Raw genomic sequence first — 15,298 nt, 5'->3', positions numbered from 1 at the left:
GCGCCACAGCAGCCACAGATGTGTCTTGGCATCAGAACTTCGACACCAAAGTTACTGAACGATTGGCCTAGTGCAGGTCCAACATCACAACGCCATGCCGCCACCAAGGATATCACAAAGCCTGCTGGCTCAATTCGGCCGACTGAACCTCTCTGTATCAAGACCCACACGTACGACACTCAATTCCCACCTTCCACAGCTATGCTAACGCACCCCCAGTCCTCCAACAGACATGCCTATCTAAACCCCAACCCACCCTCAACACCCCCCGCCTCTTCTCCACAACCCGTCCCACTCTCAACTACCTCGCCCCCAAAGCCGGCGAATCCCGCAAATCACGAAAAGGGCGCTGCCGCGTCCCCACGGGCGGCAGCATGCGCGGCACAACCGTCGTCTGGGGCGACTACGGTCTCCGAATGCGCGACCACGACCGACGCATCTCCGCGCAACAACTCCGCATCGCCGAAGAAACCATCCGCAAACGGCTTCGAGGAATGAAATTCCGGCTCTACATGCGCATCGCCGCCAACATCGGCGTGTACACCTCGGGCAACGACGTGCGCATGGGCAAAGGAAAAGGTAGTTTCGACCGCTGGACTGCGAGGGTGGCGGTGAGCAAGATCATCTTTGAGATTCAGGGGGATTTGCACGAGCAGGTTGTCAAGGATGCGTTTAGGCTGGCGGGGAATAAGTTGCCGGGGCTGTATGAGTTTGTGAGGAAGGGGGATGCGCCGGTTATGGGGATTACGAAGGTGGGGTTGAATGGGGTTACGGAGGAGGATTTGAAGAGGCCGAGGAGGAAGGAGCCGCTTGAGCAGACGGCTGCGAGGATACCTGATGCGAGTTCGAGTGCGCCGGCGAATGGGCCGAGGGTGGAGATGTAGATGGGGGTTGGGATAGAGGTTGTGGACCGGAAGAATTGGGGTCGTCTGCCACTTCAGCTGCGTGGACGATGTTGTCAAGTGTAAATGCAATATGTAGCATGTATCATAAGAGAACATGTATTGAACTGTACAATTTTGAAATCGACAATGGACAGTATGATCAACATCAACCCTGAAGAAAGCACAACAAATAATGAATGGGGTATGTAGGTATCAACACGCCAGCCCAGCTCTCGCCTCATCAATCAAAACACCCCCCTCAAGCCTTATACAAAGTATCCAAAAACCCCTTCGCCAAATCCACAACAACACTCTTATTCGGCAAGCTGCCCGCCACACCATACAACGCAGCCGTATCCCCCTTAACCGCGCCCTTCGCGCCCTTACCCTCCGCAATCCTCTTCCGCTCCGCATCCCTAACCTCCTCCGTAACCTCAACCAGATCCTCAATAAGCTTGTCCACCACCGCCACAATCGGCAGCGTAACAGCAATGTGAATAGCAGGCGGGTTCTGGAGCGCATTTAAATGCCAGCCTTTACCCGACATGCCATCAGCGATGTCGTAGATATCGAGGGTGTTGGAAAGGAAAGATACGACGGACACCATAGGGCGACCGATGATCTTGAGATCAGATGAGAGTTCAGGTTTCTCGCGGATGGCGGTTTCGATCTTCTTCATGCCGCCGACGATTTTGTGGCAGGCGTCCAGGTAGCCGTTTGCGCCTTGCTTGACGAGACTGGCCCAGCAGCCTGCGATTAGGGCACCGGGGCGTGAGCCAGCGATGGAGGGGGATGCGTAGACGCCGCCGGACCAGTCGGGCGAGATGAAGTATTGGTACTTGCGGTATACGTCGGAGCGGTAGAGGACGGTTGAGTTTCCTTTGGGCGCGAAGCCGTACTTGTGGGTGTCGCAGGAGATGCTGGTTACACCTGGCAGACGGAAGTCGAAGGGCTCGAATTCGAAACCTGCCTTGGGTAGCATGGGGATGATGAAGGAACCTAGGCAGCAGTCGACGTGGAGGGGAATCTTCTTCTTGACTGCGAATTTGCTGAGGCCGGAGATGTCGTCGATAATGCCGTGGGGGAAGTTGGGCGCGGAGCCGACTAGCAAGACGGTGTTCGGGTTGATGAGACGGGAGACGGAGGGTAGGTGGACCTTGTAGCTCGGTGCTTTGCATGCGACGAGGTGCATCTTGATCTTGAAGTACTCGCAGGCCTTGCGGAAAGCCGTGTGTGCGGTTTCAGGCAGGATCATCTCGGGCTGAGTGACGCCACGCTCAGCGTACGCCTTGTTGCGTGCGGAGAGACAGGCCATGAGGATGGACTCTGTGCCGCCAGACGTTGTAACACCGGCTGCATCATCCGGTGCGTTGAAGAGAGAGAGCACCATAGCCACAATCTCAGCTTCCATCTTCCTCACACCAGGGAACACATCCGGGTGGATGGGGTTCGCAACAGTGAACTTGCCAAACGCCTCCGTCTGCAGTCTGATCAACTCCTCGCCACCGTGGTATACCGCACCGCTGACTCTTCCATCTTCCCACCGAGTATGCTCCATATCAGCCAGTTCGCCCAGCTTCTTGCGCACCTCCTCTTCGCTCCATCCTTCGGCGGGCAGACTGGTGATGCGCTCGACGCCGGGACCGCTCGGAACAAGTTTCCGTTCGAGTTTTAGGAGCGAATCAGACACCTGTGCCTGTACCTTGTCGCGCACGCCGGGAAGTCGCAGGAAGACGCCGTAGAGGTAGCGGCGAATGCTGATGTAGGCATCGCTGATGGAGCCGAAGATGCCGCGTCCTTTGAGTTGGTAGAAGGTGATGCGTGTCCAGCGGAGGAGGAAAAGGACGAAGATGATGTTGCGCAGGCTGAATATCTCATGTCAGTATTCCGCTCCTTCACATATCGTTATCGGAAGAGAAGGGCGCATACACATCGATGTTCAAGGCGACGAGCTGGCCATTAGCGGAGCTCTTCCGCGCATTGAAAGTGTCGCGGAGACTGACGGGCAAGCGCGACGAGCCAGGCATCGTGGTCGGGGTGGGCGGGTGGGCGACTGTGTGTAGGGTATCGATCAAGTCTACGCCAAAGACATGATAGTAGGAATGTGGAGTTTGGGTCGCGGGTTGGCGCTCTGGTTAAGCATTTGCAAGAGGGCTTGCCATGTACGTCAATCACATGTCGCAGCCACTGGTGCAACGGCTTCGGACTGCCGAGGAACCCGCGTCCGAGATCCTAGCGGGGCATTTCCACTTCGGGCAGCTGCTCCTACACAGCAGCCATTTGTAAGAATCTTCAAGGTAATAGTTGTCGGATTATATGACTTGCCCGCCGAAGAGGCTTGAGCAGGAATATAGTAGGCATTAAATACATGATCTGTAGCGGGGGTGCAGATGAATTTCACCTCCACTCCGCCTCCCCCACCTACCCTGCATTTGCATTACACTGCACGAAGCAGCGCCTACACAACAGCCATTTGGAAGACTTAAGCACTAGATAGAAGCGAGCTCAAAGCAATAGTACTCGTATCATATAGCTTGTGGCACATCCATTGCAACATCGTTCCCCCAACCGGCCTACTCCATCATACCATGCCACCTCCAATGCGCACCCATAGCAAAACTCGGCATAACAGCACCACACTCCTCACAGCGAAAAGAATCGGCATCTGTCATATCTTCTTCATCCTCTTCCCAGATATCTTCATCCTCCACGGGCGACCCGATTTTCTGTGACGAAGTAGGCAAATCCTCAGAACCTTGCCTGTGTATAATCTCACCTGTCGGCCAGGCCTCATCCATCATGTATTCTAGGCGTTGCTGGCGCGCTGATTGTAACCAGGGCGGTTCGTCTGGTGATGGAGAAGCTTCGATTTGAGGTTGCTGTTCACTCGTGAAATCTTCTTCGACTTGAACATGCTCTTCGCTCACGAGATCTTCTTCAACTTGAGCCTGCTGTTCACTGACGAAATCGTCTTCGAGTATGGATGGCTCTTCGTCTCTCATGTATTCTAGGCGTTGCTGTCGCGCTGCTGCCAACCAGGGCGCTTCGTCTGGTGATGGAGACGCTTCAACTTGAGGCTGCTGTTCACTCACCCAGTCTTCTTCAGGTATGAATGGCTCTTCGTCCATCATATATTCCCGTCGTTGCCGCCTTGCTTCTTGCAACCAAGGCGCTTCATCTGGTGATGAAGATGCTTCAACTTGAACCTGTTCTTCACTCACCACCTCATCATCAACCCTCCACTGCCTCAACACCTCATCCTGCCTCTTAAACATCTTCCCAATATCCCTCCCCACGCCACCCCTCTCCCTCGCCGCATCCGCCATATTCGTCGCCGCAACATTAACCAGACTAAGATTCCATCCCTTCCTCTCCGGATGCAGCTTGCGAAACAGCGGTAGCAACGTCTCGGACAGCAGTTTCTCAACCACGGCATCCATAGTATTATTATTGTCGTCTTTTAGGCTGAAGACAAACGTTGGCATGGGTCCGGATTTGGATATGCGTGCAAAGGACCGATTGCGGGTGCCATCTGGGTTTTGAGGCGGCCGTGGTCGGGTTGTTAGTCGGAGTGTTTTCGGGTGGGCGAGCCAGCGCTTCATAGGCTTTGAAGTGGTGGCGGAAGTGGGAGCCGTGGATAGGTCGTGTGCATCGTCATCTTCTTCTAGGAGATCGGTGTGCATTCGCTCGAGCAGTCGCTTGGCTAGCATGCGCAGCTCTTTGGTCACGGCTTCGAGGGTGTCTAAGCGCATGTAACTATCTTCTATACTGATTTGACGCGGTATTTCGCGTGCTTGGCCTACTTCTGTGTCGTCACAGCCGTTCAGTAGACCCCACACTTTGGTCCCGGTGCCATGTGGTACGCCCGGACCACCGAGTATCCGCTCCAACGTCTCCGGACCGATTCCAGGATGCGTTCTTACATCGCGAGCAAGAACAGCCTCTTTGGTCCCACCATACACCAGTCCAGCATCAAATTCTGCCGGCCTCTGCAGTAAGTGGGCTCGGAGCTTTTGTGCTATCTTGAACCCTATGCCGGGAATCTTGCCGACTTCGTGATCGTCGATGAAGGCAGTCACGTTGTCGATAGTCTCATCGTCTTCATCAGTCGTATAGGGCGGGACCAGTGTAGTTTGAGCATTGGGCTTATATGTGTTGCCGACAAGCTTTGCCAGAAGCTTATTCGTAGAGATGCCAACCGTGGCCGTGTAGCCCTTCTCTGCCTCGAGTCGAGTCCGTATGTGATGTGCTAAATGGCTTCCCAGAGCCAATCGGAGGTGCAGCAGATCGGGCGTGGTGCCTACACTCGATCAGTTCCAACGCTCGGCTATGTACAGCATCTATGGCGCATACGGTGGGCACCTGCATAATCGAATCACAGACTATTGGTGGCAGTCCCATAGGCACGGTTGCTGGTCTCAGTAGCCGCAAGGATTCAGCAAGGGCTGTCAGCCTTGCCGTTCGCGGTCCATTCCAAGAAGATGTTTTTGCTACGCCACACCGTATACGCCGTGTGCCGCTTACCTAAGTGTTCAGAGGCCGTTTTGGGGTATAGATGACCCGTCAGCTGCGTCGCATCGTAAGGAAACCCCACAGTGGGATCGTTCTTATCGAGACAAAAGAAGGCGTTGCTGAGGTCATTAGAATTGAGAATGCTGACATTGTAGTCGATCATGTCGGTGACATCTAAAAACACCTAGCCCGCCTTAGCATGACTCGCATGAACGATACGGTGAGGGAACAGAAAACGTTGGGACTAAAATGAGATTGCAAAGGTGGCGGTGCTGAGACACGAGGGTCGAGAGTGGAAAGGCGACCAGGAAAGACAAACCTCATCAAAGCCTAGTCGTTCACAACGGGAGTTCCAGGAAAACGATCGCAAGAAAGCATAGAGTTCTTTGGAAGCATTCCGGAAGCGGGTAAGATCTTCGCCCAGGACGATGACTACATCTGGGCAGACCTTCTTCGCTTCGTGGATCAGCTGCAGCTTGTGCAAGCCCTGGGAGAGTCAGACTGGACCGATGACACGGGCACGGCGGTAGTCAAGGGATCGTACGCGTCGGCGGGCCTCATAGTTGCATGTGACGACTATCTGTTTTTGCTGCACGGCCAGTGGCAAGCGTCGTAATGCTGGGTTTTCATGTTCAAATACGCTGGCGTAGAAGCAGTCCTGTGGGGAGGGGCACGGTAGACGTTATCTTCTGCGCACTCAAATACGTAGACTCGGCCGCACGCGGTAAGAAGTACGTACGTAGTCCTGTGGATACGAGGGAAGGTTAGTAGGTGAGGCCGAATAGGGCGACCAAGGCGTGAAGGCTGTGCCTGGTGCTTACGAACAAAGTGGACGATGACGGAGCCGGTCTGGCGTTTCAGTTTCTTCATGGAGCAACGAGAAGCGCCGGTGTTGTGCAGCAGTTTCAGCGGCGTGCGTGTCGTGTGGAGATGCAGGTGGTGGTGCAACGGGTGATGAAGCGCGCGTGAAGGCGCGACGTGTGTGGCCAGGTGCGAAACGCCGCCCGTCAACGCCAAGCGCCGGGCGCGGGTAGCCCAATTATGTTTGCCACGCTGCATCTATCTTTGGACAAGCCTAGTGGCTGCTGGGTATTTTGGGAGCAGCCCCAGCCAGGCGCTTCGTGTTAAGACCGTCCTGGTGGATCCGCAGCCGACATGGCAGTGTTTAATAGCGATGTGCCCCTCTAGCACTCGCCTGTCCCCAAGTATTCGCAATATCATCTGCACCCTTCCGGCACCAGCCTCATACCCGTGGACACCCCCCACATGATGCTGTCCACCCTCCAGCCCTCGCACCCAGCATCATCTGCCATGTCCGGTATGACCTCAATGACTTCCTCCATGGCCGCCTCGCTGCCTATAATACCCCCGCGCCAGGCCCCGCCCCGGCCCAAACTCTCCATCAACACTGAGCAGCCGCGCATCCTGGGCAAAGGTGCCAGTCTCCGTCTTGAAACCCTCAGCGCCGTATCGCCCACCGTCCGCAACACCTTCTCCAACGCCTATGAGCGCCCGGCGACTGCCCCGACACTACAACGCCCCTCACGACCCCAGCTCTCCATCGAGAGCGACGTGCCCGCCACCAGCGGCTCTACCAGCGCATCGACGCCAAGTTCAGCGTCTACCCTCTCCTCCACCCTCACATCGGCCTCTCACGACTCGGCCACCCTCTCAATACCCTACAAGCAACCCCACAACCTCGTCTCCATCCTCTCCAACAGCCCCGCGCGCTCGATAATACCACGCAAGATGGGCTCCAGCCGGCCCATGTTCCCCGCCGAGAAGCGCGTCTCCTTCCGCACACCACTGGAAGAGGAGATCACCACCACCAGATACACCCTCGCACATTCCGACATTGAGTCTTCCGTCTCAACACTCTCCTCTCTCGCATCCACCGCCTCCACCACCGACTCCGACGCCTCGACATCACAGCCGTCATTAAGTCTCAAGGCTCTGAAGAACCCCTCCGAAACCAGCATATCGCCCCTCCAGCTCTCCCTCATCAGCACATCGTCCTCCGCAGAGAGCTCACCAAGACCAAAGTCGCCCCGCACAGGCGAGAAGCGCGACTCGTCATCTTCAGACGACGACAGCGACTCAGCTCCCGAAACTCCCGTCGCCGGACGACGGAAGCGGACGCGAGACTGGCGCTGGACACTCGGACCCTTGCCTTCAGACAACAAATCGTCAGTATCGTCGGCGAGCGATGCGACGATCAGCGAGGACAGCAGTTGATGAGTTGACGGCGCGCATGATTACGAACTGTACAGAGTGGGACGAAGACAACGGATGCGGCGTTACATTCCCATGGCATTTCTCGGTGTTTTATTTGTCACTTTCCATGATACCACATTTGCATATCCCGTTTGTCCTGGACGAGACAATCGCTAGCATCGCATTACATTGCATTTACTATTACTTTAACTACCATCATCAAATCTACATACTACTCTGCTCTACCAACAAGAGTGGACCGACACTACATTACCCACACATTTGACTTGCCATTCGCTATATTAAACAACTGTACATCACACTGCTGTCGATTTGACTTGACCCTCCCAACCAAGTGCAAGTCTTACCCAAATCCCCCTCGCGATCATCACTCCTCGGCCATGTGACAGGATCGGCTGCCGATCGAACATCGAACGGCGGTGCGTGCGGGACAACCCACAGCCACCGACCGCACATGACAAGGGCCCCAACATCGCAAGTCTACGCGACACACAACCAGTTGCCAGGGTCTCGGAAAGCAAAGCAATCACATCGGAAAAAACGTCCATGATCCCGAAATAAACGTACATTACATCAACAGCCAAAACGCACTTTCCCACCACATGCACTTCGTTTTTGCCTCCGCCTCTAGGTGTATCTGCAACGGTCCTGACTTGCATACACACATCCGTCTGTGTGCATGTGCAGCTAACCATGACATCACCGCCTCATCTACCGGGACCTACCCAGCCACGCCATTCAATTTACAATTGCCGTAGCCCACACCCAAAGTGGGTCACGCGATTTAGCCATGGCTACTTCCGTAATCCGTAACAGGATGTTAGATCCGGATTCTCCTCTCGATGTCTGCTCGGAATCGGGCTGGGATACTGTGGCTGGCGGGAGGAAGAGAACCGCCGAAGATTCAGGATACGAAGTTGTGCCGGCTTGGCTTGGTAGTAACTGGGTGGGTATGGAATGGTGAAGTGAGGTGGAGAGGGAGGCTGCACGTGATACTCTGGGGACGGCGGCCCCCGTTGTAACAGAAGCAAGTGCAAGGGTATTTTCAAACATCGTCGTGTGTTCTTTTCGTTTCAGTTTCATGTTCTGAACACCCCCCACCCCACTCCCCACTCGTGGGATATTTCTCAAAATAAGCCACAGTGGAACACTTTCTCTGTGAGAGTCAGCGTTGTCAATTGTGACAGCTGTCAGACGCGTCGGAGGATATTCGCAGCCTGCAGCGAGGGTTTCGGGCATATATCCAGACGGTTCGTGTGACACGACGTTTCCTAGAAATCGAGAACAGAAGTAGACCCGGCTTCAATCTCCACAATCGATACAAAACATCTAGGTACATACGGGTGTTGTTCGTATCGCGTTCGTGTCTCTACAACTCTAGCGCAATCCGGCTTCAACACCTGGGCATGTTCCTGGTCTTTTCGGTTCTCGTCTCAGAGCCTGCAAGACATGCAAGCCCGGGTAGAATTAGTTTTTCTTTTCTCGTCTCGTACCTGCAGTACACTACCGAGTTCAGCACCCGGCCAGCGATGGTGGCGCTCAAGCCTCCCCTTGCCGACTGCGCGAACGCAACGCACAGCGAAGAACCCAGCCGCATGCACGTCGTCATCGTACCTTCACAAGCACCACAAGCGCAATTAGAGCAAATTGCACATTTAACTACTTCTAGTTCCTGCAAGCTGCTAGCGAAAGAAAACGCGTCTGTGCTAGTATCGCTCGGATCGCGTTTTGCAGGATGCAGTCAGCAACGTACATTTTTCTTCGTGTTCGCGGGAGTGCTAACGAAACGCGGCTTTGCAAGGATACGTTTTAGTGTGGTGTTCTGGAACGTGAACCGCGTGGTCTGGGAGATGCAGATACGGGATCGGGATGGATTGGGATGGGATTGCTTTTTGAGGCTAAGAATAGCGTGGGAACCGCTAGTGAACCGTTTCTTTACTCCTGACTTTATCTCATGGGTGCGATGGGATGAAGTGTTTGGGTGGTGCTGTGGAACTTGCGGGTATCGATCTCGGAAATGTCTTCTTTTACTTCTTTCAGACGGGTAGGTGGGTGCCGCAATGCATGTCTTGCGATTGAATGTACAATCACCCGTTAGCACATGTGTATGTGAGCTTCTGATAATTCCAACAACCCTCAGCAAAAACTATTCGCAAGTCCTCATCCACTCCGCCCAATTACACCCACACAGTGACCAACCCACTACCACCTCACCAGCCCCTCCAGAGTCCAGAACCACATCCCATCCTATCCTACCGATTCCGATAGTCCCAGTAGTCCCACCACCAAGCGAAATAACGATCTTCAGGTACAAACTCTACCACCCACCCGTGCCATCCCTCAACCACGCGAACGAGATCTAGAACCGGCGCTGGTCCGTGTGTGATTGTAATAGCGTGTGCGGACTAAGAGCGCAGGGAGCGGAGTCGGAGTAAGGAGCGGAGCGGAAAGCACGGAAGTGCGGGACTACGGAATCACGGAGATGAGGTGTACGCTGCATGTGCATGGTTCTAGGGTAGGGTTTGTTAGGTAGGGATTTCTGGGTAGTGGTGTTTTCGGATGGAGGTGAGATGGTGATTAGTGGTGGATGGCGGTATGTGAGTAAGGGGTGAGGGAGCAGGGTGTAGGGGTGAAGATGGAGGGAAGTATTTGTACGCGTATGCGTATGTGTGTGTGTAGGGATGTGATGGTATCGTAGGTTGATAGGTCACAGCTGGAGAAGGATTGACGTTCGTTGGATAAGACAATGTTGGAATACGGTTGCCATTATCCACGTTCTAACAGGAAAGTGTAGTAAAAGAGTATCTCTCAAACTATGTTGGTGATATGGTGATACCACATCCTCAAGTCCTAATGAATCCCAAAGTAGAGTGATGACCTAGTCTATCATCCTCCACGACTACCAACACCAACTCCAGACTCCTACCCCATATACCACGGGTATCCTCAACGCCATAACAAGTCCAACGCCTACAACGCCATTGAATCCACGTAAGGCATGACACTCGCTATAGTGATCTCGTTCATCTCCAACCGTTAACGCCGTACTCCCACTCATTCCCACCCTTTAACACCATACACCCCCAAATCCATCACCACACCCTCCCCCCTCCCTCCCCCTCACACTAAACACCCTCCCCACCCGGCGTAAAATCCAGTTTCCCACTCGCCATAGCCCACACCAACCCCCCCATAATCCCACTCAATATAACCACAATAAAGCACACAAACCACACCATACTCTTCCTCTTCCTCCACCCCCTCCTCACCTTATCAAAACACCCCTTGCTCTTCTCCCTCTTCTCCTGCCTTTGTTGTTGGAGTTTCTTGGCTGCTGCCTCAGCGGTAAGGCGGGTAAGACGGTCCTTGCGGAGTTCGGCTTTTTCGTCGTCGGAGATGAGGGAGCGGGGGCGACCCAGCGGGTGTTTGTGCGTGAAGCGTTTGGTGTAGAGGCCGGATGAGTGGTTGTTGGAGGGGGTGGAGGGATAGGGGGAGGTGGGTGTGGGGGGATAGCCGTCGGAGGAGAGAGACTCAGGTACCATTTTTGTCTCTGAGATGGCGTGGTCGCGCCAGGCGGCGTGGCGGCTATCCAGTGTGCCGTCTTTGGACCATTCGATGACATCGTCGATGGCGGCTGTGAGATGATCGCCTTCAAGACTGTACGTCAGCGCCTCCCAGAGCTGGAGGTCAATCTTGCGGATGTCCACGCCGGCGTTGGAAAGCGTGTTCGCAATGTTTTTCCAGTTGTTCTTCGCCGAGGGGTCAACACCAGACAGGCTCGCTGGGTTGCGGACGTAGAGCCAGGACTGTGCCAGGTCGACGAAGCTGTCGAGGGAGATGGCGGTTTGCTTTACGCCGAGGCCGACGGTGTGGTTGTAGAGGACGAGGTTGTTGTCTTTGCTGATGGGGAGGCCTTGGGGGTACCAGTTGTTTTGGGCCTGCCGGGCGAAAGGGAGGGTGCGGAGGGAGCAGAGGATGGCCATGAGGGCGCGGTCGCGGTCGGTGTACGTGTGGTGGTGTGGTCCGGCTGAGATGGAGTGGAGGTCGTAAAGGGTGGATTCGGGCGCGTGCTTGAAGTCGTCTTCGATGATGGCTTGGATGCGGTCGACCATGTTGCGGGTGCTGAGTACTGTGTTTGCGTTAGCAAGTGATTCGAGAAGTGTAGCTGAGAGACCCGGTTCTCGCATCCCTACTCCGTTCAACTACGACTCGAAGTAGAGCTACTCACAGTAAGGCAAAGCATCGCAGACCCGACACAGCTTCAAACCCATAAACTCAACCACAACATTCTTCACCGGCTTCTCATTCACCGCAGGCACAACAAGCACCCCATCCCCAACTCCTCCATAGATAGTATGCTTCGTCCTTGGAGAAGACGCTCCAGAAGTGCTTTGTCTGGGCGACCGTACAGTATGCACACTCGACGATGAGGAATTCCACCCTTCGTTACCGTCAGGCCCAAGACGGTAGCCGTTGGGCGTTGTGTGTGCTTGCTGAGGGACGCTGGGTCTGGAGAAAGACTTTGGTGGAGTCGTCGAGGGAGATGCCGATGACAATGTAGAAGATGACGACGCGAACGATCGGTCCTGGCTGGTGTAGCTATCCGCATTGGGGGTACTGTATGCATGGCATGGTTGAAGTGCTGGATGTTCTTCATGGTTGACAGTGGCGGACAGTGAGCGTCTCCATGCGGCTTTTGAGCTCGACTTATCAGCGGGGACGATAGTGTCCTGATGCGGTGTTAATGGATGTTTCAGTGTGGTGAGCGAGGTTGTGTACCTTGCTACCATGCCGCGATGGGACGCCGTCGTCGCATCGCGATGTTGTAGCCATTGCGATGCACGGCGGTCAATGAAGCGATGGATAAAAGGAAAGAAGACACTCAGTCCATCGAAATGAACTGCAAATATAGATGAAGAGAGATCAAGCAGTTGAGCGATCAAAATACAAGAGATGCGAGGAAGAAAGGGAGTTGTATCAAGTCGGCGTCTGGCCAATGCGTACTGGCATTACACGTCGACAAGCACCAGACCGACTCGCTATCAGACCCCTCCCGATACACACAATCATGTTCTCATCAGCACTCGACATCACTCATGTGTATGGTGCGTGTTGTGGATCGCGACCCTGGATCGCTCAACAACCACTGGATGTGTGACCCCTCATGTTGATCCACCCCAATACAGCTGAGCTCCCAGACTTGTTCAATTGGAATGTTTCGCAACGTTGTTTGTTGATTCGTAGTTGGTATTTGAACGCGCGGGCGGCCACGACGACGGTCGCTTCGAGAACTGCAATTGTGCCATATCCAGCCTCAATTATCGTCATTCAGTGCTTTGGCATCTTCTACCGCCGCTCTAGCAATCTTCTTCAGCAGAGATTTGAAGTCCGCCTCCCGGAACTTGTCCCAACGATCCAAACCCTCGCTCGCATCGATTGACAACGTCTCGTACCCCTGTTTGATAACGGCGCTGACTTCTTGCGGGCTAAGATGCTTGGACCGCGCTTTTCCGTTGCTCTCTAACAGAGACTGGTAATGCGACGACACATTAATGAGCGTCTGCATGGAGTCTGACTGGCCTGATAACCCGAATGTGTCCCGGAACTTGATCAGTGTGTCGCCGCTTTCCACGAGCTTGTAGAACAAGTCGTCATACGATGCAGGGTCGGGCAGGAAGTTCTCTCCGCTAGACAGTGCAAAGGCCAGCAGATTGACAAGTATGTTGATCATTCCGTTTGATTTGTAGTTGGACTTGATGTCGCTTTCGTAGGTGGTGAGGAAGCGGACGAAGGAGAGCAAGGTCCGCCACAATTCCGACCAATGGTATGTGATGCGCGTCTTGGTTCGACTGAGGTGCGAGAGGAGACGTAATAGAACGCCGAGGCAGAGGCTGGGAAAGGATTAGCCAAGCGTGTGCCATGTTGTTACTGAGACTCACATGTAGAAGTCAACGTCTAACCGCCTCCGCAGGTTATGGCTGATGGCGTCAGACATCATGTCTAGAATGACAGCTGCAGGGACGCGATCGCCCCTCACTGCCGGCAGGTAGGGCTGTCTCTGACGGCACAAGCGCACCGAAAGCTTCGACTCGTCACTGCATAGGCGTTTGGCGAGCTCTCGGTCTTCGACAAGTATCTGCAGCACGAATAGGCTGAGGTATGTGTATAGTGCGGCCCGGGTAGACCGATGCGCGTGTTGGAACATGTAGGACGTCAAGGAAAGGTATGCGCTTAGTGGCGACGGTTCGCTCTTGTCCGCTGGAGCTGACTTGACTAGGTTGAAGCAGAAGACTTTGTTGGCGTTGGCGAAGTCGTACGTGGAGAGAAGTACGCCAATCTCAGGCCCTGGTCTTGTAAATGTTAGCCATGAGCAGTGATTACGGCCATGAGCGCTTACAGTGCAGCGAAGAGCGACTTGGCGTCTTCCGGAGCCGGCACAGGTGTGGTTGGCCGGGAACTGGGAGCAAGAGCACCCAGGCCAATATAACTCAACGTCGAGCCCAGCGACCAGCCCTCTGGCATGTCGTCCTGTACAGCTACATAGGCGTCCCGCAGCTTTGTACATGTATTCCCAAAACAAGCGACCATATCCTGTATGATAGCATCGTTGACAAAGTCGTCTAGCCGCAGTCTATACGGGTTCTGAAACTCGAATTTGTTGTAGTTGGTGAGGAGGCCGAGGAGATAGAGCGCGGGGAGAACTTGGGTGCTGTCGTCGCAATCTTGGATGTACTACTGGCTGTGAGTATGCATCCCCCCTGTCTTGCTTTCTGTCGTACCTTCATGAGCGAGGGAAAAAGGTCGCGATGAGTAAAATACGACGGAAGCGCAGTCTGAAAGCCAGCCGCAGTAATCGAGAGCGCCACTCTCACAGCCCTCAAACGCAAAGGAACTGTTCTTGGTCAGCCCATCCCTCCACAACATCCACCCTATACATACTATCCCTTCCCCCCCGTATCGCCGTATCCAGCGCCGCAACAAAATCCGTCATAACCTTATCCGCATCATTCAGCCCCGTAAGAACAGCTATGATATCAGAGCTCGGATTCGTGTACTTCTTCGTAAGAGCGGCATCGAGGAAGACTGTCAAGGTCTAAGCGGTAAGCGCATGGAGAAGGAGAAGGTGTGTGTGCGTGGGTGGGTGGCATGGGTACCTCGAGGGCGATTTCGTCGGCGGGCGCGCTGGCTTGCTTGACGCGGAGGATGGCCTGGCTGAAGAGTGCCTGCGAATGCGCTTGCTGGTGCAGCATCTCGTCCGGCGTTACCGAACTGAGTATGCGCTGAAGGCCGGTGGGGTCGGGGCGGTGGAGGAAGAATTCTTGCCAGAAGCCGGCGGATAGCTCGACTTCTTCGTCGTCTTCCTGGGCATGGTTAGCACTTGGTTGGCGCAAAATGGGTGGAGATGGAGAGGATCGCACTTTGAAGAGGGTTTCGTAGAGGGATATTATCTTGGGTTGGAAGATTTCAGGCCGCGTGTCCTGCGTCAGCGGTGACGGCTCCATGGTTGGTGCGTGGGAGGGACTTTGGGGAATTTATCGTGGGTGATGCAGGGCTTCAGATGGTGGCAGTCGCAGGCGCGTCGCGCAGCATGGGGAACTAGCGGGCCGGTGGGCGATCAGACGCCGACAGCCCCACCATTCACACGTGTGAAAGTAGGCATGTCGTGT

At 54.6% G+C, this 15,298-nt stretch overlaps 6 protein-coding genes across 6 annotated transcripts; 2 read left to right on the top strand and 4 right to left on the bottom strand.

The window, feature by feature from the left end:
- Positions 1 to 94: 94 nt before the first annotated feature.
- On the top strand, positions 95 to 884 carry J4E92_009970 (uncharacterized protein; the record flags this gene model as incomplete). The annotated part of the gene is made up of 2 exons (XM_051501312.1): positions 95 to 170; positions 220 to 884. The coding sequence occupies 2 exons, from the start codon at positions 95 to 97 to the stop codon at positions 882 to 884; spliced, it is 741 nt and encodes a 246-aa protein (XP_051348530.1).
- Positions 885 to 1,143: 259 nt separating this feature from the next.
- On the bottom strand, positions 1,144 to 2,911 carry J4E92_009969 (uncharacterized protein; the record flags this gene model as incomplete). Its single annotated transcript, XM_051501311.1, has 2 exons — positions 1,144 to 2,749; positions 2,814 to 2,911. The coding sequence occupies 2 exons, from the start codon at positions 2,909 to 2,911 to the stop codon at positions 1,144 to 1,146; spliced, it is 1,704 nt and encodes a 567-aa protein (XP_051348529.1).
- Positions 2,912 to 3,457: 546 nt separating this feature from the next.
- J4E92_009968 (uncharacterized protein) lies at positions 3,458 to 6,266 on the bottom strand (the record flags this gene model as incomplete). Its single annotated transcript, XM_051501310.1, has 3 exons — positions 3,458 to 5,107; positions 5,716 to 5,883; positions 6,222 to 6,266. 3 exons carry the CDS (start codon positions 6,264 to 6,266, stop codon positions 3,458 to 3,460), a joined length of 1,863 nt encoding a protein of 620 aa, XP_051348528.1.
- A 396-nt stretch (positions 6,267 to 6,662) lies between these two features.
- On the top strand, positions 6,663 to 7,631 carry J4E92_009967 (uncharacterized protein; the record flags this gene model as incomplete). Its single annotated transcript, XM_051501309.1, has 1 exon — positions 6,663 to 7,631. One exon carries the CDS (start codon positions 6,663 to 6,665, stop codon positions 7,629 to 7,631), a length of 969 nt encoding a protein of 322 aa, XP_051348527.1.
- A 3,125-nt stretch (positions 7,632 to 10,756) lies between these two features.
- J4E92_009966 (uncharacterized protein) lies at positions 10,757 to 11,743 on the bottom strand (the record flags this gene model as incomplete). Its single annotated transcript, XM_051501308.1, has 1 exon — positions 10,757 to 11,743. The coding sequence occupies one exon, from the start codon at positions 11,741 to 11,743 to the stop codon at positions 10,757 to 10,759; it is 987 nt and encodes a 328-aa protein (XP_051348526.1).
- A 1,202-nt stretch (positions 11,744 to 12,945) lies between these two features.
- Positions 12,946 to 15,133, bottom strand: J4E92_009965 (uncharacterized protein; the record flags this gene model as incomplete). The annotated part of the gene is made up of 7 exons (XM_051501307.1): positions 12,946 to 13,522; positions 13,571 to 13,981; positions 14,029 to 14,363; positions 14,411 to 14,523; positions 14,571 to 14,724; positions 14,786 to 14,992; positions 15,050 to 15,133. The coding sequence occupies 7 exons, from the start codon at positions 15,131 to 15,133 to the stop codon at positions 12,946 to 12,948; spliced, it is 1,881 nt and encodes a 626-aa protein (XP_051348525.1).
- Between the last annotated feature and the right edge of the window lie 165 nt (positions 15,134 to 15,298).

Source organism: Alternaria infectoria (assembly GCF_024043175.1).
Source record: "Alternaria infectoria strain BMP 0036 chromosome Unknown scaffold_29, whole genome shotgun sequence".
NCBI lineage: Eukaryota > Fungi > Ascomycota > Dothideomycetes > Pleosporales > Pleosporaceae > Alternaria > Alternaria infectoria.
This window is presented reverse-complemented; position numbering and strand designations above follow the sequence as displayed.